This window comes from Carettochelys insculpta, chromosome 16 (assembly GCF_033958435.1).
Source record: "Carettochelys insculpta isolate YL-2023 chromosome 16, ASM3395843v1, whole genome shotgun sequence".
NCBI classification, from domain to species: domain Eukaryota; kingdom Metazoa; phylum Chordata; order Testudines; family Carettochelyidae; genus Carettochelys; species Carettochelys insculpta.
In genome coordinates, this window is record NC_134152.1 from 28,006,689 (window position 1) to 28,029,582 (window position 22,894).

Sequence of the window (22,894 nt, forward strand, 5' to 3'; positions counted from 1 at the left end):
TATAATTATCACAGTTCTTTGAATATATGATCTTTGTCAATCAAGTCTGGAATGTGAAATAGACATATTAACGTAATTGTGCTAGGTGGGGACCATTAGTCATATTCAAGGAACTTAATGGCCCAGGATCAGAACAATGATTTGTGAATAGACTTGTTTTTCCTCTAAGCCTGGAAGAAAGAGCTATGATTGATCCTACTAAGATAGCTGGTCATATCACCTGATGCTGGGACCCATTTTCAATAGTGTACTCTTTCCCTGAAAGTGAGAAAAAAAGTTTAAACTGAACATAAAGAATCAATGCATTATGCAAAGCATGTTTAAGGCTGGGGAGTTGGGTAATCTAAGTCATCAGTTCTCCCTGGCTACCCCTCCCAGATGACTGCTGGAAATAGCTAAGACTGAATGAGGCAGACAGATTGAGCCCAGATGGGGAGGTTCTCCAGTCTGTGAAAGAAGCTTGTTAGAATAACTTTGAGGGGGACTAGGATTACCAGATTCTTGCTGGGGGCAGGGGGTGTTATACAGGACATGCCCCAGCAAGCAACCTCAGGATCCCAGGCTAGAAGAAGAGGGATCCTCGACAGCCCTGCGGCAGGGAGCCAACTGGGGCACCAAGCCTCGCCTGCAGCCCTAGCCACAAGAACTCGGAAGAGGGCAGGGAATTTCCCTGACCAGTCCTGCATCCCCCATTTATGCAAAAATGTTCAGTAGGACATTTTTGTGTAAATACAGGACATGCAACTTGTTAAGGAAATTCAGGACTGTCACAGATTGTGGGACCCCTGTCAACCTCACCCAGGGTGACATACTACACCTATCAACTTTCTTAGTGTATTACGCGTAGTTTGCATATTCTGTTTTATTTTGTTTAGTAACCTACATTATTCTGTCTCCTGTCTCTTATCACTTAAAACCTACCTTTTATACTTAATAAAAATCAATTGTTTATTAATAACACAGTAAGTAATTGTCACCTGGAAAGGGCAAGGAGTCTGTGCATACCTCTCTTTACCCTGAGAAAGATGGTGAACATGACCTTAACTTGTATAAAACTTTATACAAACCAAGATGGATTTATTTAGCGTTCAGGTCCCACTGAGGCTGTTCATTTGGATGCTGAGACAACTCCCTTTAAAGTAAGACCCTTCTGAGAACTGAGCTGATCTCAGCAGCTATATTATACTGCACAGGGCTGTGATCTTATCTCTGTGTCACTGCTGAAGGAAGCATGAGGGCTGGTTCAGAACTACAGAATTTGAGGGGCACTCTTGAGGGCAGAAAGTTGAGCTCAGTAATAATTCAGCAAGGGGGTCTCTGTGACCAAACTCGTCACACCTGGAATTATTCAACTACATCTAGAACCACTCAACTGGAAACCCACTGATCACTATACTTACCTACATGATTCTAGCTTCCATCCTGCACACATAACTAGATCCATTGTTTACAGTCAAGCCCTTAGGTACAATTGCATTTGCTCTGATCCTACTGACAGAGACCCAAAACTACAAGATCTCTACCAAATATTCATAAACCTGAATTAGCAACCAGGAGAAATAAAAAAAACACATCAACAGGGCCAAACTAATACCCAGAGACCAGCTACTCCAAGATAGACCCAAAAAAGCCAAGAACAGAACACCACTGGTCATTACCTACAGTCCCCAACTCAAACCACTGCAATGCATTATTAAAGACCTACAACCTATCCTTAATCAGGATGCCACACTCCAGAAGGCCCTAGGTGATAGGCCTGTTCTCTCCTACAGACAACCTCTCAACCTTATGAGGATTCTCACCCACAACCACAGTCTATGTCACAGGAACACCAGTCCTGGAACTTTTCCTTGCAACAAAGCCCACTGCCAGCTTTGTCCACATATCTATTCTGCAGATACCATCACTGGACCTCACCAGGTTATTCACAGAATCACCGGCACATTCTCATGTTCCTCAGCTAACATCATATATGCCATCATGTGCCAACAATGCTCAGATGTTTTGTATATTGGACAGACTTCAAACTCTCTTAGACAAAGAGTTAATGGGCACAAAACAGAAACACTCCTGATCCACAAACCAGTCAGCCAACATTTTAATGGAGTGGGCCATTCTGTTAATGACTTAAAAGTCTGTGTTTTACTGAAGAGGAATTTTCACAACAGTCTTGAAAGAGAGGCTGCTGAACTCTCTTTTATATTCAAATTCGACACATTAACACATGATTTGAACCAGGATGTGAATTTTCTGGGTCATTATAAGGGCTCTTTTGCATACTTGGCTTTATCTAATTCTTGACACACACACCCCCGCCTCCCTGATTTGCTCACCTTGATCATTTTTTTTTCTGATTTGTCAACCTAAATTACTATTTTTGGTTCTCTGTGCCTTAAATATTGAGTCTGTTCTGGTATGACTATGGTCTGCAGAAATGGGTTTGTCCCACAAAAGCTCACCTAATAAATTATTTTGTTAGTCTTTAAAGTGCTACTTTACTGCTTTTTTTGTTTTGATTTACAACCACAGTTATCCTATTAAGACCATACCAAAAGCAGAAGAGTATAGAGCTGGGAAAATACTGTCTTCACTGCTTATGGTTTTGGAGAACAAAGGTTTCCTCTACTATTTGCCAGCCACTCAGAATGAAACGCCTGCCACAATGTGTTAAGAAAGCTATAGCAGTTCTGTCTTTCACACTTACTGGACTCACCATGGAATCTTCTACAAGCAGAAAGAGATTTAACTAATACCCTCTTCTGAAACATCTGCTTCATGTTCCAGCAAGCTCTGCTTAGTACCTCGTACACCACAGCCTCTTTGGCTCACCACTAACACAGAATTACAGAATTGTACACAGAAGTATTAAAACAAATCAAGAGTCAACACTCAAATTTCAAGCCTGAAGCAGTAGCAACACAACATATTTATTTATTTGTTTGTTTATTTATTTATTGGCCAGGTTCCTCTTACAACGCTGGAAAGAATTACTCAGTTCAATTGCCCGTCAATCAAAATAATGCATCTATTTAGTAAAGCTGCAGCACCACCATCCTCATTGTATCTTGTACATTAACTTTCATTGAGCTGAGCTACCACATAATCTTACTACCTTCATCTCTCCTTCCTATTGTCTTGTTTCCCCCAGCTATTGGCGTATACAGTTTAAAGCTGATCCAGCACACACATGTAAGTTTATTTATGCGACCAGCCCTAATCACATCAATGAGATTGCTAAAATGAGCGAAATTATGCCTGGGTATCTTTTGAAGGTACACCTCACAACTTCGTAGGAAACAGTACTGTAGAGTTTAATATAAAATGAACTGGTTTTTAAATAAGGCTATAGAATTTAATCAAAAATTATAATTCTGCCACCAAATTCTATAGATTGGTTCAAAAATCAGTAGAAAGGGTCCTAAACTAATTTCAAAAAAATGTTATTGGGCTAATGTCTATTATTAGATTTGAAAGGACTTTTACATACAGGAGATGTGACCATCTCACTTTTCCCTAAGTTCCATTTGTTCACAGAAGATACGCACACAGTATAGCACCTTTCATCTGGTAGGAGACGTGAGTAGTGCAGCAATCAAGCACATTTTAAACTGGCTGAGAGACAGAAATACATGCATGGTAACACGATTTAACTCTTCCTTAACACAGATGCCAAAGGTGACATTAAACATTCTGTCACCTACCAAAGAGCAGCCAACATACACACCGCAAACCAGCGGGTCAGCACGGATACCAGAGCATCTACACTGTGCAGACCCAAGACAAGACTCAAGGCATTGCTACAGCATCCACAACACTGAGACCAAATAGCACCGAACCTTCAACTACTAAGCAGACAAAATGAGAAATAAGAGGACTACAGTAACAATACCTACGGGAAGGAAGAAAGATTTTCATTCCTAAATTCTCTCTAGATACCTTGGTGAGCAGTAGCACTCGTTTCTGCAAGCGTCTGACAAGAGCTTCGTGCTGCTCACGTTTTTTCTTCTCTTCCAGTAGCTGACTTTGGATCCGTAGTACCTCTTCCTGAAGTTGTTGCCGAGCCTTCTCTAATATCCTGGCACTAAAAGACACAAGATCTTAATATCACCTCTTATCCATGTAGGTCAGAAAAACACAGAAGAAATATTAATAGCAATGGAATATATTATCAGCATTTTTTCAGAGAGACACGAGAGATTTCCATTGACCAAGCTTAATGCTTAGCCCTAAAACCATTACATTGCTTTACGTATACAAGTCATAAAACACATATACACTTTACGTTTACAATCAACTGTTTTACCTTTGGGTAAATACTTCCTTTCCAGTATCATTTGGCTCATTACCACACCTTTTAAATACTAGCTAATTAGAGGCATGATTGCCAATCAACATAGCCTACATTCATGCATTTGGTTAGTATACTCATCCCTTGCTATACGAGCACAGTTGATTCCCAACTTTCTGCTCGTAGGCGAAAACTCATAAGAGGGACACTAAATTGCTATTAAACACACGTTGAAGTCTCTGATTGGTTCCTAGTGCTGCTAACTCGGTGAAGGAGTGGCAGCATGTGGCACCGCTTCTGAAAGGTATGTGAGCCTTCGGCTTGGGGGGTGGAGGGGCTGGAGAGGGTTAAAGACTGGGGGGCAGTTTGGGACTATGAGCGTGAGGGAGGGTTAAAACCTGTTGGTGGATCCAGTGGAGGAGGTGGTGGCAACAGCGGTACTTGGGGGCGGGTACTGAGCCGGGAGGGTTCGGGGACCAGGCCAGGGGAATGCTGGGAGTGGGTTGGGCTGGAGAGTGTGTGGGAAGCTGCAGGCCAGGGGAGTGTTGGGAGCAGGCTGGGCCAGAGGGTGCGGGGCGAACTGCAAGCCAGGGGGAGGGTATTGAGAATAGGCCGAGCTGAGCTGGGCGGTGGGAGGGTGGGGGCAGCGTTGGCAGCGGGCCAGGCCGGAGGGCGAGCTGCAGAGCATGGCTGGAGGTGCCCGACCACATGGCTGTGGGCACCCTGCTACATGTCCGGAGGCGCTTTGATGTGCACAGCTGGAGGTCCCAGCAGCTGCTCCAGGCTGCACCAGTGGTAAGTTAGCCCTTAACTTACCTGGGGGTGGGGGCATTTCAGGGACCGGACCGAGTGGGTGTTGGGAGCGGGACAGATCGTGGTGGCAGGGGCAGCTGTGGAGCCAGCGAGGGGGTCAGGCTGTAGCAGGGTGGAGTCACGGGGAAGGGGTTAGTGTGTGTGTTCCCTCATTTAAACGAGTACTCTTAAGTAAAGTACTCATTTAACGAGGGATGAGTGTAATTGTGGCCATGATTCATGTGCTGTTCTTGCCAAAAGCACATAGTTTGTGTTCCTGTGACTGGGTAAACCATTTATTTTGCAACATGGATAGCACTCCCAACTGTGTCTGTACCCAATTTCCCCTTCCTCTCAGCTTTCTGTGCAGCACAGCACTACAAAGAGCACTAACTCACATGCTCTTGGAGCTGCTGTGTGTGCATATCCTTCTAGGTAGAATATTGCTTACTGGGGCACTTGATGGCTTTCTAGATTCACCCACAATCCCCTGGCACAAAACAGTTCAGCACGGTGTTTGTTGTAAGCTGTGTACTTGTGTAGCTGCTCAGGAGAAATTCAAAATGTTGCCCCACTAATTAGCAGAGCACACACAGCTAGATTTTGTTTCTATTTATGGTGTAAATTCATACATGCCTCAGTGTACATAAAATTTATTCTGCACCTGGATGGAAAAAATCCATACATGGATGGAAAATATTTGAGGGAAACCTGGTTTGGCATTATAGTAGATGTTTGCAACAAATCTCAATGACTCATTAAAAAAAAGTTGCTGCATAAAAATAACTTTGTTTTACTGCAATTTTGGCAGAAGTGTGTTTCAGAACCAGAGTACAAAACCAGTTGTATTTTCCGGGTGAGCAGGCCCTGAAAATGAAAATTACTGTGTAACAAACAAAACTTCAAGCAGACTAAAAGCACCAAAACCAGGTGCTTTTTATCATTAGAAAACAAAAGAAATATCTTTCAACAAACAAAATATCACCATTATTCAGTCACTGCTTAGATATGTCAGAGAAGTGGCACTGTCCATCAGAACAATTTGTGCTTTTTGGGAATTTTACTGAGGGATTGAACATAAATCCCCAGTCAGTGGTTTTCCCACCTCTGATTCTTCCCTCTAATAACAAATGTGCATTTTAAAATTCCAGATGAATTAAAAGTCTATTTAAAGTTCCAGTCCAATTTGGAACCATTCACAGACCAATTTGAAAATCCAGCAGTGTGAAACGATCTTCACTTGTGTATTCAGGTGGGAAGTTCATTAAGAGGGCCTTAAGCCTGAATTTGAAAATGAATAATTTAATTACCAGAGTGCTACTACTTCCCTGGCTCTATTTTAATTAATTAGTTACACACAAAAAATCGGGACAACAGCATCATCCAAGTTGATGGGACATGGAGTGATGTCTGCCTCTCTCTGACTGGCTGATTCCATCTCCATCACAAGCTCAGTGCAAACATTCTAAATTCTAAGAAATCTTAATAGATACATCAGTATTTTTTCTAGTCACAAAAGGTAGGATGCCAGAGGGCAGACAGAAATTTCAATTACAGATTGGTTCATTTTTTGGATAAAGCCACCATTACATGATAGCCCTCTGCAAATGTGCAGAAATCCAACTTGATCAAAAGATATTCCTCAGCTGTCAACATCTACAAAGCCAGATTCCAGTCCAGTAATACTGTCAAACATGGTTAAGAAACCTATGGGAAAACAGAGCCACAAGGAGATATATAAATCCAGAAAGTATAGAACACATATGGCTCTTAATGTATGATGTGTACCATTGTAATCCTTGGAGACTAGACACACAAACAAATACTGTCAATCTGGAAAGTTCTACTGTTATATACTACTTTCAGAAGAAAGGCAAAATTTGAATAATAAAATCCTCCCCTGCATGTTTCAAGTCACATACAACCCAAGATGAACAACAATGCAAGACCCAGCCACTGCTTGACATGATACAGAAATCCTCTCCTCCCACTAAATTTACTGGTTAGGTTTAATCTACTGTTCCAAACCTGAGCTCAATGAAAGGTTTGTTATTTTTAATTACACCCTCTCTCTCTCTCTCTCTCTCTCTCTGTGTCCGTCCGTCCGTCAGTCAACGTTTTGACCTGCTCTTATAAAACCTGAGTGCACTGTTGTATTTTCTGATTTGATGCTCAATCTGACCACAATTCCTGCCTAGTTTCCTTGTTAGCACTAATAAAAAGTATTTGCAATCCATATAAAGGAGTAGCACTTTAGAGAGATACATGTCTAGACACATGCTCATGCTCAGTTGCAGTATTAGAGTCAAATGAATAAGTGAAAGCAGAGGAAGAATATAGCAATGTAAATGCCCATTTGGGCAGACTGTCCATTTCTTCTGCATTCAGTGGTGTTAAGCAGGAAATTGAGGTAGGTCTGCTCTGGCTTTCAGCCTCAGGTTAATTGTGCTGGTCAGTTAAAACTTGGGTGCTGCTAAGCTGATTGTCCAAGAGAAATAAGTTGTGCAAGTTCATTCCTATGGACTGAATTTTGGCATTCACAGTCTACCACACAGTAAGAAATCCAATATTTAAACTCCTTAGAAATCTTCCAACACACCACAATCTGGACTTGTCCAAGCAAAAATTGAGTCACTAAGAACGAATTGGTATTTCTACCACGAAGTACAGTGACAACAAGAACAGCTGTCCTCTATAAACAGGTGGACAATATCAAACTTTCCCTCCCCAGTGACACAAATAGCATTCAAAACCAGGTTTCTGGCACTTAACTCCATTATGACTAACACCAGACATTCTTCTATACTGATGACACTTCTGTTTTTTAATGCCACTCACTCAAACCAAACTGTAATCTGAAAAATTAAAATTTCCCCAAGTTCCCTAGTTCATCTGAATGCTGAGCATGCTGGCACTTTCAAAAATCTTTGCAAGTTCAGTGTCAATTTTCTTGGCCTTCACACAGAAAACTTGCTGCCGTCTAATAGCCCCAATACTTCTTGACCCTACCTCTGAATGAATCGACAGAATCCGAGTCCTGAACTGCTGAGAAACTCTCCTCATACGTTGCTCTCACCTTCTGCTCTTAAATATAGTCTTAGTGATGCCATACTTAGCCTTTCAAAGAACAGAAAAGACAGACAACAAATAGAGCTGCTAAGATACATTTTAATAACCTCCTTAAAATTGCAAAAGCAGCCATGAGCTCTCCTTCAATGAACCATAAAATTATCATTTTTCTATCATTGAATCTTTTCAGTAACCAATCTAACACCCAACGAATTCTGCAAAATGCACCACAGAAGGCAAACAAGAACGGAGAAATTCTGTTCTGTGCAGCCAGTCGTGGAAAAGATCACAGGGCCAAGCACAGTGCAAGATGTTTAAAAAAAGGAAAGTATGTGTGTAATGGTGGGGGGAGGGGAATGTGGGTCATGCAGCAACTTAAAAGGGACAGCAGATCGGAAGGAAAGTGCCAACAGTTCACTGCCAATACATACTATTGATGTTAGAAGTACTGTTTAAAAAAAAATAGGAAGAGGATGCCAGATACACCCAAAAAGGAAAACACAGGAGACAAGCAACTGCAAGAACTACACAAGCAAAAGTATAGTTCACATGCCACACGCTACCAAAGAGGTGAAAGAAACGCCAGCGATACAGTTGTTAAAGGAAGCTAAAGAAAAGTTATTCTCCAAATCAGGATCCAGACATTATACAACCTTGACAAAGAATCTGCCTATCTGCAAATTTTTCTTTCCCTTCTTTCTTCCCAATTTTATGAATCAACACTTGACCATGAATGGCCAAATAATAGTCCATCATGATTTCAAGCTACCAGCTTGAGAAGAGTAAAATATTCTTGCCTGTAGCCCACCTGCATGGCCACATCACTTCTGAGCCTCATCAGAAGTGAAACATATGTTGAAACAGCTTGGGACAAAACCACCCACCTGCCCACTCTACACTAACTCTAATGTCCTAAAGAAGCACTGGTCTAGTCATCACCTACCATTCAGCCTTTCATAAACCCTAAATTACCAGAAAGAAAAAGCTCATGTCACACCACTCTCCTGCGTACAGCGAAGTCTTCAATCACACGTTTCAGCACCCCTCCAAGAGAACTCAGTTAGTGTACATAAAAGAATAGGAATGAATTCAGTAATATTGTGTACCGCCAGTTATTACAGGTTCCATCTCCCTGGTCTGGCACCTCGGGACCTGAGTGGTTGCAGACCAGGAACTTTGCTGAACCAGGAAGCTCATTCCACTGCTGACCTCTAGCCTCACTCCCAGTCACCACACACTTCCCTGCCCCAGATTCCTGGACCTGCACTGGGCTGCAGCAGGCCCTGACTCCCTGGCCCTGACTACAGCTCTCTGGCCATGGGCTGCCACTCTCTGGCTCCCAGCAACAGGTCACAGCTTCCCAGCCCCAGGTGTGGCTCCCTGGCTCTGGGAGGATGCTGCTGTCCCCCATCTTCCAGTTCCCAACTCTCAGAGCTCTGGGGATCTCTGGTCCAGTGGTGTCCATGGTCACATCAGACCACATATGTTGCTGGTCCAGAGAGTTAGATTTTAGGAATTCAGCCTGATTGCCTTTCTTATGACCCCAAACTGGTAAATTACTATGATTCACTGGAATCAAAGCCCAATTTACGTCAGGAACTTTTACCTTCATACACAGTTAGCGGGGGGCTGAAGGAATTGCCAGGTTCCTGGGCAAGGTGGGAGGTTGGCTCCATGCTCCCAGAAGGAGCAGAACCCAAGGTGGAAGGAGAGACCTTGGGTGTGGGCTACCCCATCCCCTCTCCCCTACATCAGCCCTTCAGTGCTTCAGGGGGTTTTAAATGGTGATTTAAAGGGCCAAGGGCGCTACCCATTGCCACAGTAGCAGCAGTGGCCAGGAGCCCCAGGGCTCTTTTGAATTTCTAAGCCCCAGAGCAGCTGTCCCCTTCACCCAGGCCATCAGTAGGCCTAAGCGATCAACCTGATGCAACAATGGTACTATTCCCACAGAAACAGACAACACAAACATTTTTTATGCCACAGCTTCAGATCCTATGGAAACATAGTGTAATACACTAAAGGGGTTCTTTAACAATTTGATGGTCATAGTGACCCTAATCTCAACAATGGTCTGAATCTTCTCTAGAACATCTTAGTTTCTAGAATCAATTAACATACTTGTTTCTTCGAACAATGCCACACCATCCAGAAATTAGTACTGTCAACCCACCTAATAACACTTCCCACAGTGCAAATGGACACAGGAAGAACAAAGCTGATGGTTGAAGGTACGGGGACCATGAGACAGACAGAAGTTTATTTTGTCTGTATCAACCAGTTTGAACCATTAAAGGCTTTTACTACACTAGAAAAATGTGATCAAGAGGCCTGATCACAAGAGGGGGGACAGGAGCCTGTCCTACCACTGTACTGCTCTTCATGACTCGAAGGGAATCTGAGTTTGAAACAAAATTTTAAAATGGGGATAATACTAACCTCTAAGTGAGAGTTGTGAGAGTTAATCAGTTCATGCTTGTGAAGTTGTTTAAAAATAAGCAGCCTATATAATTGTGAAGATTTGCTATAATTAGTAGCAAACAGCAGTCTGGTCTAAGGAGCACATTGACAAACATTTTCAAATTAATCTCAGGTGGGTCAAATTTTTTAGTGAGTGGTGTAACGGTCTGGTGCAAAGAGTTGCAGTGCACTTTTGATTTCACCCAGCCAAATGGTCATCAGGCCATATTCCGGGTGGTCTTGAACTCTGACTTCAAAGTGTATTTGGGTATGTATGTGTGGCTGGTACATAACTCTAGGTAACCTAGCAGAATTTTTGAATTTGGTATAAATGGATGCTTTTAATTATGTGTATATGAAAAATAACACTAGCAAACGAGGAATCAGGAGTGTTTTGATTGTAATGAGGTGATTTACATGAGATTAGCTCAATGTGTTAAGTGATATAGGACGCAACTCAGTGGAGGAGCTGAGTGATTTGTTCAATGTGACACAGCCAGCCAGAAACAGAGCCCAGCTTCTTTGCTTCCTAGTCCTGCACTTCAGCCAAAGGGCCACACTTAACTGGGTCTCCTTGGCTATCGAAACCTTTGGGCCTCATATAATTATTCCCAGGAGAAACAGTGATTGAAGGGAAAAGCTGGCCAATATTTTCCCACCTCTTCCCCATAGCCATATGCCAATAAGGAAATACAAAGCATCTTCAGAGAATTTGGCATGCTGAAAAGTGAGAACTGGCAGTCTCCCATGCCCCCCCAGGTTGCTATAACAGTCATCAGGGACCAAGGTTTATGTAGGCCTTGGGAGCCTGGGCATTTGAAAGCAAAATTCCCAAGAAAGGAAAAATGAAGGTAAAACACCCCAAGCAAACAAAAGGGAGTACAGAGTAAACCTGTTCTCCTCACTCGTAACAAACAGCCTTTCTGCAGCTGGCTTGATTTGCCCCATCTAATTCTAATTCAAAATGCCTCACTGTCACTACAATTTTTATTTTGAAAACAAAAAATCAGAACAACTAAAACTAAGCTGATAATGAAAAAAACCAAAGACTAAAATAATTACTAATCAAAAGAGAAGCCCATGTATGTGATGGCAAAGCCACCGGACAGCGCTACCCAGTAATTTTTCTCCATGTCACCTCTGATGAGTTTTATATTTCTAACATTTCATCAATTTGCATCACCAAATTCAATTTGCATCCACAGATAAACAGAGAACAGTAAATACTCTCATCTGACCTTGAAGTGTGAGAGAGAAAATTGCCCTCACAATTTCAATTCAATCCCAACCAGGATGAATAATGCAATTTGCCCCATCAGTTACCAACCCATAATCACACACTTGTACGCTGGAGGAACATGCTTTCATGCCAGGCAGGAGGTGAAGACAGCCAATCCCTGACACTTTTTTCCTGTGCTTTCACCAGCCTTGCTACACTTCCCACCAGAATTATTCCATCCAACTGTCTGCTCACAGAGTGATAATGCCTCAAGAGAGGTATCACTGCACACCTCTGCCTGCAGAGTCTCAGCTGATTTACGTGTTCAACAAGTGGAACCTGAGGGGGCCATGTCCCACAGAGAGGTTATTTTCTCTTCCTTTTCACAATTCTCTGTTAACAGCACTGGAAGAAGGGGATAAAATGGGGATCAGCCATGGCCACCTCATTGGAGACAAACCCTCGCAGGGAGCTTTCCCCACTATAGTCACTCAAACCCAGGCAGTGCTTTCTCCCACAGGAAAAAACTTGCAGAGAGGAGCCAGTCCAAGACTTGAGCTAATAAAGGAAATCACAGAAACCTTTAACAATCAGAGCACTTAATCTATGTGTCTGGAAGACTCTTTTTTACCTTGTAATGACTCGTTGTTATACCTTCTCCCTCCCTGTCTCCTCACTTCAGTTTTATCCCATACCTGCCTCTCTCACTCCTCTTTCTCTCCTGCCCTTTCCCCTTTCCCCCTCGGCCCTCCTTCCCTTTCTTTCAGCTTAGGAGATCCCCACACATCATCAAAAATGTAGAAGAAACATGACATTTGGTCCTGTCAGTTTGTATACTTTGCTTGTGTGTTCAACCTCTTCCCACACCCAGTAGATCTTTTCTATTTATCTTTTAAACTTTTTGAGGCCAGATATTGTCTATTATTGTATAGTGCATGGCACTATGCAGCCTCATTCCTGGCTGGACATTCAGTATGACCATAATAAACATGATTAGCTGTATTATAATTATTAGCTGGGAATGTCTTTGTACTGCCCAAAATCTGATAAATACTTTTCTTTCCCTTCAACAATCAGTTGCACAACTCAATTCCACAGTGTCCATGTAAAGAGGAGATGCACAAGGCAGGTAGCTGGGAAGCTGGTGCAAGGGTGGGGAGGGCGCTCAAAGATTAAGAAAAACTGAAGAAGGTCTAGAGTTCTTTTATGTCTAAATAATACCTCAAGCAAGCGGAGAAACATCTTTCGGAAAAAGGCAGCAGACTTGAGGAGGCTGGGGACATGAAAAGGGAGGGGACTGAGAGCATGAGGAAAGAAGAAGAATAAGCTGTCTGGAGGTTGGGAATGAAAAGGGGAGGGCAATGGGAAAACAGAACCGACATGTCAGTAAACGAACCGGTTAAAATTCTACACTCTTGACAGCATGATAATAGCTAATTTCAATAAAATAAAGAGAGGGCCAGAAAGTGTTTGAATGATAAAAACGAAACTTTAAACCCTCTATTGCAATCTAATGACAAGGAGCCCTCACAGACTCATGACTCATTACTGCTTCATGAAGGCGCTACATGATTGTTTGCGATGACCTTTTCCAATCAGACTTCATTTCCAATGCGTATTATAGCATTCCAGCATGAAATAAGCATCATACATTGCTGTTTACTCTTTTTTTTTTTTTTTTTTTTAAGCTGAGTGCTTTTCTTGGACTACTGAGTGCATTTCTAGAAACAAAATTCTCTGAATGGATACTTCAAAACTTATTCTTTAAGGGATGGGAACATAATCATAATTCTGAGTAAAATGCAAAATTGTTTCCAAGGAACTAATCATCAGCCTTCTCCTTCTAAAAGCGTGGTTCAAGATGCAGTAAGTATGCTGATCATAACTAGACTGACCAGATGTCTCAATTTTGTAAGAGCAGCCCCAATATGCAGGACGCTGTCTTATATTGGTGCCTATTACCCTGCACCCTTCCCAGTTTTTCACATCCGGTGTCCCTTATCCCAATATAGTTGCTAATAAATATCTGTACATAACAGATAACCAATGCACAATTAGGCAACATTGTCAGTATTTGTCCAGAATAAATGGTTAGTGTTCACATGCAGAGATGGTTGGGTAAGCATCTACAATAAACACACACACACACACACACACACACACACACACACACACACACACACACACACACACACACACCCCAGAGATACTTATCTCACAGAACTGGAAGTGACCTTGGTAGGTCATCAAGTCCAGTCCCCTGCCCTCTTGGCAGGATTAAACACCATCCTTTTTTGTTTTTTTCATCTCTATTTAGCCCCAAGATCCCTAAATAGCCCCCTCAAGGATTTAGCAGGCCAACGAGCTATCCCTAACCCCACACCTAGCTAACTACTAAAAAACCCCACACCTAGCTGACTACTAAAAATTCATATCTATTGTCAACATTTTCTGCCCTTCACTTTCACAGGACCAAATTCACTTCATTACATCTCTCTCCTAACCCATCACCCCCTCTTCGCCCCCAAACATCAAAAAGGTCATTCGCATGTTTGGACAGCAATGACTGAAGTCACTTGATGAATTTTATAGCAAAGCAGTCCAGAGTAACAGTAGCTGCACTAAATATAACAGCACAGCAAGATGTTGTGCTATTTCAACATAATGAATGAAGACTATTAAAAAAATAAAAAACAACTCACCTTCAACAGATGCCCCTAAAGTCTGCTGTGTCAACCACTGGCCAACTCTGGATTTTACAACATGCACCTCACTCCAAAGAAAGTCACTTCAGACAAAGTTGGGAAATCCATTGAATTTAATATGGCCTTGAACCTCAGGTCAGCATCTGCACTTGTGCAAAGTGAATGTAACTCATTACAGGGACAGAATGGTGGCATTTTACGCCTGTGGCTAAAGTAAAGGCAGCAGAGTGGAGTGTTCCTCCACCTGCTTGGCTGGCACAGCAAGAGCTATCTCAATTGCTGCAATCTACTTTAACCACTGTTCACATTCACTTTGTGCAGCTATAAATGGGTATAAGTTGCAAGGGAGATGAAAATGGGGCCTTCAGTGTCTGGTTTCTGCTGCTCAGTTAAAGAGAGCTGGAATCTGTCTAAAGGAGAACAATCTGAATGAGTATCCAACAGATTACCTATAGCTGGGTCAGCCTGAAATGACTTGCAGTTCTACAAGCACTCTCTTCACAGACACTAGGTATACAGCGCAAACACAGTCCCTCATTATAATTGTCAGTTATGTTCCAGGTAGCTAAACCAGAGACAAACCCCTTCCTAAAACCACTACATACGACAGTGAAAATTTCTGCTCCTGGGAAAAGATAGGAGCCCATTAATTGTTCTTTAATTTGGCATCCTATAATATTGGATCCTACACACCCCTATTTTGCAAGGAGCTCCAAATGGATAGCATGCCTTGTATGGACCAGAAAATAGAAGCCGAAGGTCACTGTGCTGCTTGGATCTTTCACTGGGTTGATACTTCTGGAAGTTACTTGCAGGGCACAAAGACCTACCCACTGCCAGCTTCATACCACTCAACTGGCCTAAACCAACCCCAGGCAACAGAAATAAACTACCACGTACGGAAGAATGAACTGTTAAAGCAACTAATTCAGAACTCAGTTACATCAATTTTACAACACCCATATTTCTAAATGAATAATAAAACAACAGCACCTATCATGCTGCCTCCCAGCAATGAATATTTTAGACAGAGATCAGTCAAGACAAAGTCCCTCACCAAAGGGTCTTGTGTAAATTAGGTTGTCATGGAATAATAGGGAAGATCCTTTCATGGACTGAGAACTGGTTAAAAGACAGGAAATGCAGGGTAGGAGTAAATGGTAAATTTTCTGAACGGAGAAGGGTGTTCCCCAACGGTCAGTCCTAGCACCAACCCTATTCAACTTATTCATAAATGACGTAGAGAAAGGGGTAAGTAAGTGAGGTGGTAAAGTCTGCGGACGATACTAAACTGTTCAAAACAGTCAAGACAAAAGCAGACTGTAAAGAATTTCAAAAAGATCTCACCAAACTGCGTGGTTGGCCAACAAAATGGCAAATGAAATTTAATGTGGATAAATTTCAAGTAACGCACACTGGAAAAAATAACCCCAAAGTATACATTCCATATGATGGGGGATAATTTAGCTACAACTAATTAAGGAAAGAAATCTTGGGGTTATCCCTTGGCAGGAGAGGAGTTTCCGCATCCTGCTCCCCACCCCAGCACTATCCTCAGAGCCTCTCATTGGCCAGAAATTAGCCAACAGAATTCAAAAGGCAGGGCTTGTAGGAGCACACAGCACCAAGAAACTCACTGCTTCCCTCCCCCAAAGAGCACACACATGCCAGCCACAAACCTTGGCCACTGAGAGGCACATGGGGTGTCACAGCCAGGGAGCCTGCCTGAGGGTCCCACTGGGCTATGACCAGGAGCAGCCTACAGTAAGTGCTTCCCAGCCAAAGCCTCCACTTGGCTCCCCCCTCCAGCATCCTGAATCCCTGCAGCATGTCACAACCTCCTCCAACACCTAGGACCTGCACCCTGTCCTGGACCCCCAACCTCTTGCCCCCAATCCCAACCCCCCTCCTGCAACCAGCCCCTGTATGCCTTCAGACACTCCAGCCCCCTGCCCCAGGGCATAAGCCCCTCCTGAACCCAGATTCTGCACCCCTTCTGGCATCCCAACCCCCCGCCTTAGGTCAAACCCCCTCCTGTGCCCAGACCCTGTACCCCCTTTCAGTACCCCAACCCCTTACCTCGGGTCATAACTCCTCCCTGCACCCACACTCCCTTCCTGATCCCGACTCCCCTCCTGTACCCCAGGCAGAACCCTCTCCTGAACCCAAACTCCCTCCCAGGACTCACACCTCCTCCGCCTCCTGCACCTCAATCCCCTATCCACAGCTCCTTCCCGTATCCAAATTCTTTCCCAAGCCCCACACCGCATAATTTATATCATAGAAAAGTATGGCTCCCTGACCCCTTACCAAATTCTTGAAGTAGCCCCCATTGAAAATTATTGCCTATCCCTGGGGCATGGGCTCTGGGCTGGGGATGTGAGCTCTAAGGTGGGAACAAGGATGAGGGGCTTGGGGTGCAGAAGGCAGCATCAGGTTTTGGGGAGCACAGTGGTGGGGGACATTGGGGCTCAGGCTTACCTGGACAACTCTTGGTCAGTGGCACTAAGGCAGGCTGTGTGGTGCCTGTCTGCCAGTGTACCCTCAAAGCAGTCAGCAGATCCAACTCTTGGGGTTGGCGGGAGTGTGAGGGGGGAGCACGAGGCTCTGCAGTTGCTCTCACCTACAAGCACTGCCCAATGCAGTGCTGAAGCAGAGGCAATGTGTGAAGCCCTGTGGTCACCTGCATCAAAGCCAGACCTGCTTCACTGGCTGCTTCCCCATCACTCCCTCCCCTGGCCATGGCAGCTCCATGTTTGGGCCAACAGAGAAGACAGCCCACCCCTTCTGCAGATGTGGCAGCTCTGTGTTGTGGGCAGCAGAGGGTGGTCCCTCTCCCCCAGCTGCAGCAGCTCTGGGGCTTGGGGAGAGGCACTTATGCCCACTGCAACTATGAGCCCTTGCATGGGGCTTAATCGGAAGCTGTGTAGAATTAAGCTAAGAATTCACTTTTCTCCATGAAAATTTGTACAGATGGTCAATGTTCTTGTTAAGACGTTTCAAAAGAGAAACTAAAAGAAGGAACAGAAAGCAAGGGGAAAATCTCAGATCCAAACTAACAATGCGGTAGTTGCCGAAAGAACCGATAGGTGTTTCATTATCACAATGCCTTGCATCAACCTACACAGTAAGACTAAGAGTAGAATAGTGCAATACTTGAAATACATTACGGTCCTTTACTTTTACCTTTTAAAATAGTCTTCTAGGTAGCTCACCTTTCTGGTGGTAAGGCAGAGAAAGAACTTGATTTTGCTGCCAACCTTATTGTTGTAAGAAAACACTATTTCAAGGAAGAAGTGTTATTTTCCTCTCACTCACATCATGGAAGGGGGAAAAGGTAGGAATAGCCAGGTCTCCATCTTAAAGAAAGTGTGTGTGTGTGTATTTTAAATGAGTGAGTGCACATGACAGCAAGGCGTGTACACAAGGGGGAAAATTTGTTACAAAATGCAATAAAAAACGACAACAGGAATCCACACTGCTTGGTCTCTGAAGCTATCTAACATCCCAATTAGCAGCCCTGATATTTCTGTACCCTTCATCTCCCACAATCAATACAGACACTTTGGCAACCAATGCTAGATTGTCTATGCATAGTGCTCCCTTCGATCGCCACCTGTGTTCCATTATAATCTCCCCTGCTGCCTCCACTGTACCTGATTAATAAAGCCCATTCTCCCTGTTTATTTCCTCATCGATTTTGCTGTCCCCTGCGTAAGATGGAGAAATCAATGCAGTGAGGGGTGGCACTTGCTTGGAGACCTAACCATACAAATGCCTCCCAAAACATCATTTTTCCCTCACCACATAATACAGCTCTGTGGTTGAAGGCACTTCTAGGTATTGGCACTGCCATCATATACTCCTTGTGTCCCACTTCACTGCAGCTGACAAACCCTCCAATTGCTCTCAGTGACCAATGAAAAAGGAAAACTTCTAAAAAGCTTCTGATACTTTTGTACTGCAAAGCAGAAAGGAGAGAGCGAGCTCTTTCCACAGTTATCCCATTTGATTCCTTAAAGAAACAAGAAAAAGGGAATGTGCCTGGACAAATCACTGTATCAGCCAAGCAGCTCAGTTATTAATCTCTACCTCCTCCGTGTTCCCTGCCTTGGGGGGCCTGGTAAGTTGACACTTGACTTCAAAAATGCCAACACTAAGCAGTTTATTTCCTTTTGAACTTTAAGAACTGACTGAGACAGGGGTGACCTTTAAAAAGGCAGGGTTAGTTCCTGTAGGAATTGATCAAAGTGTTCTCAGCAGGGAGAGGGACTAAGTAAATCTCCTATGCAAACAGCCACGTCTCATCACAGGCACATCTCATCACAGGGAAGCAAAACACAATGCTCCACCAATGAATGTTCCATCAGTTATGAGACACTAGCGTGGAGACCTGATGACCAAGCTTACCGTGCTTGAGAGAAGATGAGTTGTGCAATGGTGATAATCCTAAAACCCATCTGAGAATGAATAAATTCTAAGACAGCAGTTATAACGTCAAGAAAGACTGATAATCACAAGTGGTAGATTAGGCCACCACACACTGTACCACAGAATCCGGAAGTGAACCACTGCAACTAAGAAAAAAAGCAAAGACAAATGTGATTGTCACTTGCAGTGTAGGGCAGGGCACCCGGCGTTAAGACTTTCTTATTTTATTTTTGAATAGTTAATACATTTAATGTGACCTTGTCAAATCACAATCTTCATGACTCAGTCTGACCATATGGAAAAAGGAAGTGATATTTTATAAGGTGCAAAATTCTGTAAAGCTCATTTTTGTTCTTTGAAGAAAGGCACTAGGGAAATGTGAGCCAAATAATAGATAATGCTTTTTGCCACACTGATAGCCAGAACACACATATACACCCTTAAAGCCCCTCAGATAGTTAACCCCATCATATGCTCAACTAATGGCGACTCAGGAGTTTTGTGTTAACAAGAGGACAGTCTAAGAGTTCTGAAGAGAGAAAACTCATGAGGAGCATATCTGAAGCTTAAACAGATAAGGGGAATACACTGAAGGATGGCAAATAAGCTTATTTTTCTCTCATGTCAACAGTGTGACAACCTATATAGCATTTTGAATATACAAAACCATACACAGACATTAACTACTCCTCACAACATTTCTATAAAGCAGGTAGGAATCACCACTCTGTCAATGGGGAACATAAGAACATAAGAATGGCCATACTGGGTCAGACCAAAGGTCCATCGAGCCCAGCATCCCATCTGCCGACGGTGGCCAATGCCAGGTGCCCCAGAGAAGGAGAACAGAAGACAATGATCAAGTGATTTATCTCCTGCCATCCATCTCCTGCCCTTGTTATGAAGGCTAGGGTACCATACTTTATCCCTGGCTAATAGCCATTTATGGACCTAACCTGCAAAAATTTATCAAGCTCTTTTTTAAACCCTAATAGAGTCCTGGCCTTCACAGCCTCCTCGGGCAAGGAGTTCCACAGGTTGACTGTGCGCTGTGTGAAGAAAAATTTCCTTTTATTAGTTTTGAACCTACTACCCATCAATTTCATTTGGTGTCCCCTAGTTCTTGTATTATGGGAAAAGGTAAATAATTTTTCTATATTCACTTTCTCCACACCATTCATGATTTTATATACCTCTATCATATCGCCCCTCAAACGCCTCTTTTCCAAACTGAAAAGTCCCAGTCTCTCTAGCCTCTCCCCATATGGGACCCTTTCAAAGCCCCTCATCATCTTAGTCGCCCTTTTCTGAACCTTTTCTAATGCCAATATATCTTTTTTGAGGTGAGGAGACCACATCTGCACGCAGTACTCGAGATGTGGGCATACCATAGTTTTATATAGGGGAAGTATGATATCTTTTGTCTTATTATCGATCCCTTTTTTAATAATTCCTAACATCCTATTTGCCTTACTAACTGCCGCTGCACACTGCGTGGATGTCTTCAGAGAACTATCCACTATAACTCCAAGATCCCTTTCCTGATCTGTCGTAGCTAAATTTGACCCCATCATGTAGTACGTGTAATTTGGGTTATTTTTTCCAACATGCATTACCTTACACTTACCCACATTAAATTTCATTTGCCATTTTGCTGCCCAATCACTCAGTTTGCTGAGATCTTTTTGTAGTTCTTCACAATCCCTTTTGCTTTTGACTGTCCTGAACAACTTGGTGTCATCTGCAAACTTGGCCACCTCACTGCTTACCTCATTTTCTAGATCATTGATGAACAAGTTGAACAGGATCGGTCCCAGGACTGACCCCTGGGGAACACCACTAGTTACCCTCCTCCATTGTGAAAATTTACCATTTATTCCCACCCTTTGTTTTCTGTCTTTTAACCAATTCCCGATCCATGAAAGGACCTTTCCTCCTATCCCATGACCACCTAATTTACATAAAAGCCTTTGGTGTGGGACCGTGTCAAAGGCTTTCTGGAAATCTAGGTATATTATGTCCACTGGGTGCCCCTTGTCCGCATGTTTATTAACCCCTTCAAAGAATTCTAATAGATTAGTTAGACACGACTTCCCTCTGCAGAAACCATGCTGACTTTTGCCCAACAATTCGTGCTCTTCTATGTGCCTTGCAATTTTACTCTTTACTAGTGTTTCTACTAATTTGCCTGGTACTGATGTTAAACTTATCGGTCTATAATTGCCAGGATCTCCTCTAGAGCCTTTTTTAAATATTGGTGTTATATTGGCCGTCTTCCAGTCATTTGGTATCAAAGTGGATTTAAAGGATAGGTTACAAACCACTGTTAATAACTCCGCAATTTCACATTTGAGTTCTTTCAGAACCCTTGGGTGAATGCCGTCTGGTCCTGGAGACTTGTTACTATTCAGCTTATCAATTAATTCCAAAACCTCCTCTAATGTCACTTCAATCTGAGTGAGTTCCTCAGATTTGTCGCCTAAAAAGGCTGGCTCAGATTTAGGAACCTCTGTAACATCTTCAGCCGTGAAGACTGAAGCAAAGAAATCATTTAATCGCTCCGCAATGGCACTGTCTTCCTTGATCGCTCCTTTAATATCTTTATCGTCCAAGGGCCCCACTGCTTTTTTAGCAGGCTTTCTGCTTCTAATGTATTTTAAAAACATTTTACTATCGTTTTTTGAATTTTTGGCTAGCTGTTCCTCAAACTCTTTTTTGGCTTTTCTTACTACATTATGACACTTAATTTGGGAGTGTTTATGTTCCTTTCTATTTTCCTCACTAGGATTTGACTTCCACTTTTTAAAAGGAATGTAGGTACAAAAGGATGAGGAAGTTGCCCAGAGTCACACAGCAAGTCATTAGCAGAGCTGGGATTTAAATTCATGAATTTTCTGGTTACTGATGGTGTTAAACGTTCTAGGTGATGAAGCCTTCTAGTACATAAGGATCTAGTAATCATGGAAAACTCCAACAGACAATACGAAGTAGTACTCTGCAATCCACAGTAGCAGAAAAGAAATCCTTTAATGTAGAATAGACCTACTTAAGGACACATGACTGTTCCAATGAGTTCTCAAGGCTACTCTGGCTAGCACGTTATTTCCTTTCCGAACAGAAAGTTTATTTTAGACTCAACAAGACAAATAGATAAATGTACTACATAGGTTAAAGTTATCCTTAACGAATCAGATCTGTCAGCATTTGTACAGTTTAGACTGAAGCCTTGAGAAAAATTAAGAGGAGAGGAGAAAGAGACATGGTAATTTGCTCTGGAGATGGGATCATAGTCATAAAGAGTAGACATATACTAAAAAGTACACACATACTACTTTTCAACCCATCACTTTTAGAAATAGCAGTCATTGTTTTATCATGTGCGGCACTGCCATTTTTCTTACTGATACCTCAGGCTGGGCTTTTTTCTGAACAGGTGATCACTGTAGGTCCCAGAAAGGTGCTCAGCATTGGAGCACATGAGATATGCTTACATTTTCCAAGCTGTTGTACATTTATTTTAAATACATGATTTAACAGTGTTTAGCCACCAAATTTTGCTATAAAGTCACAAAATTACAACTGACAAAGGTAAGTCCTGTGCACAATGAGTTTAGTTAACATCTGCGTGTTAGTCTGAAAACAGTAAGCACTCGTTTTCATATTTTAATTGTATAAGTATTATAAAATACAGTTCACTGGTCTTAACACATATGATTAACATTAAGGAACAACAAGATGAAAATTAAGTTGATTAATAACAGTGCAATTTTCCTTGAGCAAGCTCTCTCAATTAATTCTCTTGAGCCACAGGGAAAAGTAAATGGGTGGGAGCGTGGGATGGATTCTATTTTACTTTAGTCACTAGAATCTGGACTAACTGGAGAGAGAAAGAAAAACAGGAAAAGCACATTGGGTGAGTGATTTGGGTAAAAT

At 42.7% G+C, this 22,894-nt stretch overlaps 1 protein-coding gene across 3 annotated transcripts in view; it reads right to left on the reverse strand.

The window, feature by feature from the left end:
* The window catches only part of MAD1L1 (mitotic arrest deficient 1 like 1), a 655,729-nt gene that overhangs the window by 455,792 nt on the left and 177,043 nt on the right, over positions 1 to 22,894 (reverse strand). For all 3 annotated transcript variants that reach the window (XM_075010828.1, XM_075010829.1, XM_075010830.1), the window contains exon 11: positions 3,937 to 4,081. In XM_075010828.1, the coding sequence (XP_074866929.1) occupies positions 3,937 to 4,081 (145 nt within the window). The remainder of the gene's footprint in view (positions 1 to 3,936; positions 4,082 to 22,894) is intronic.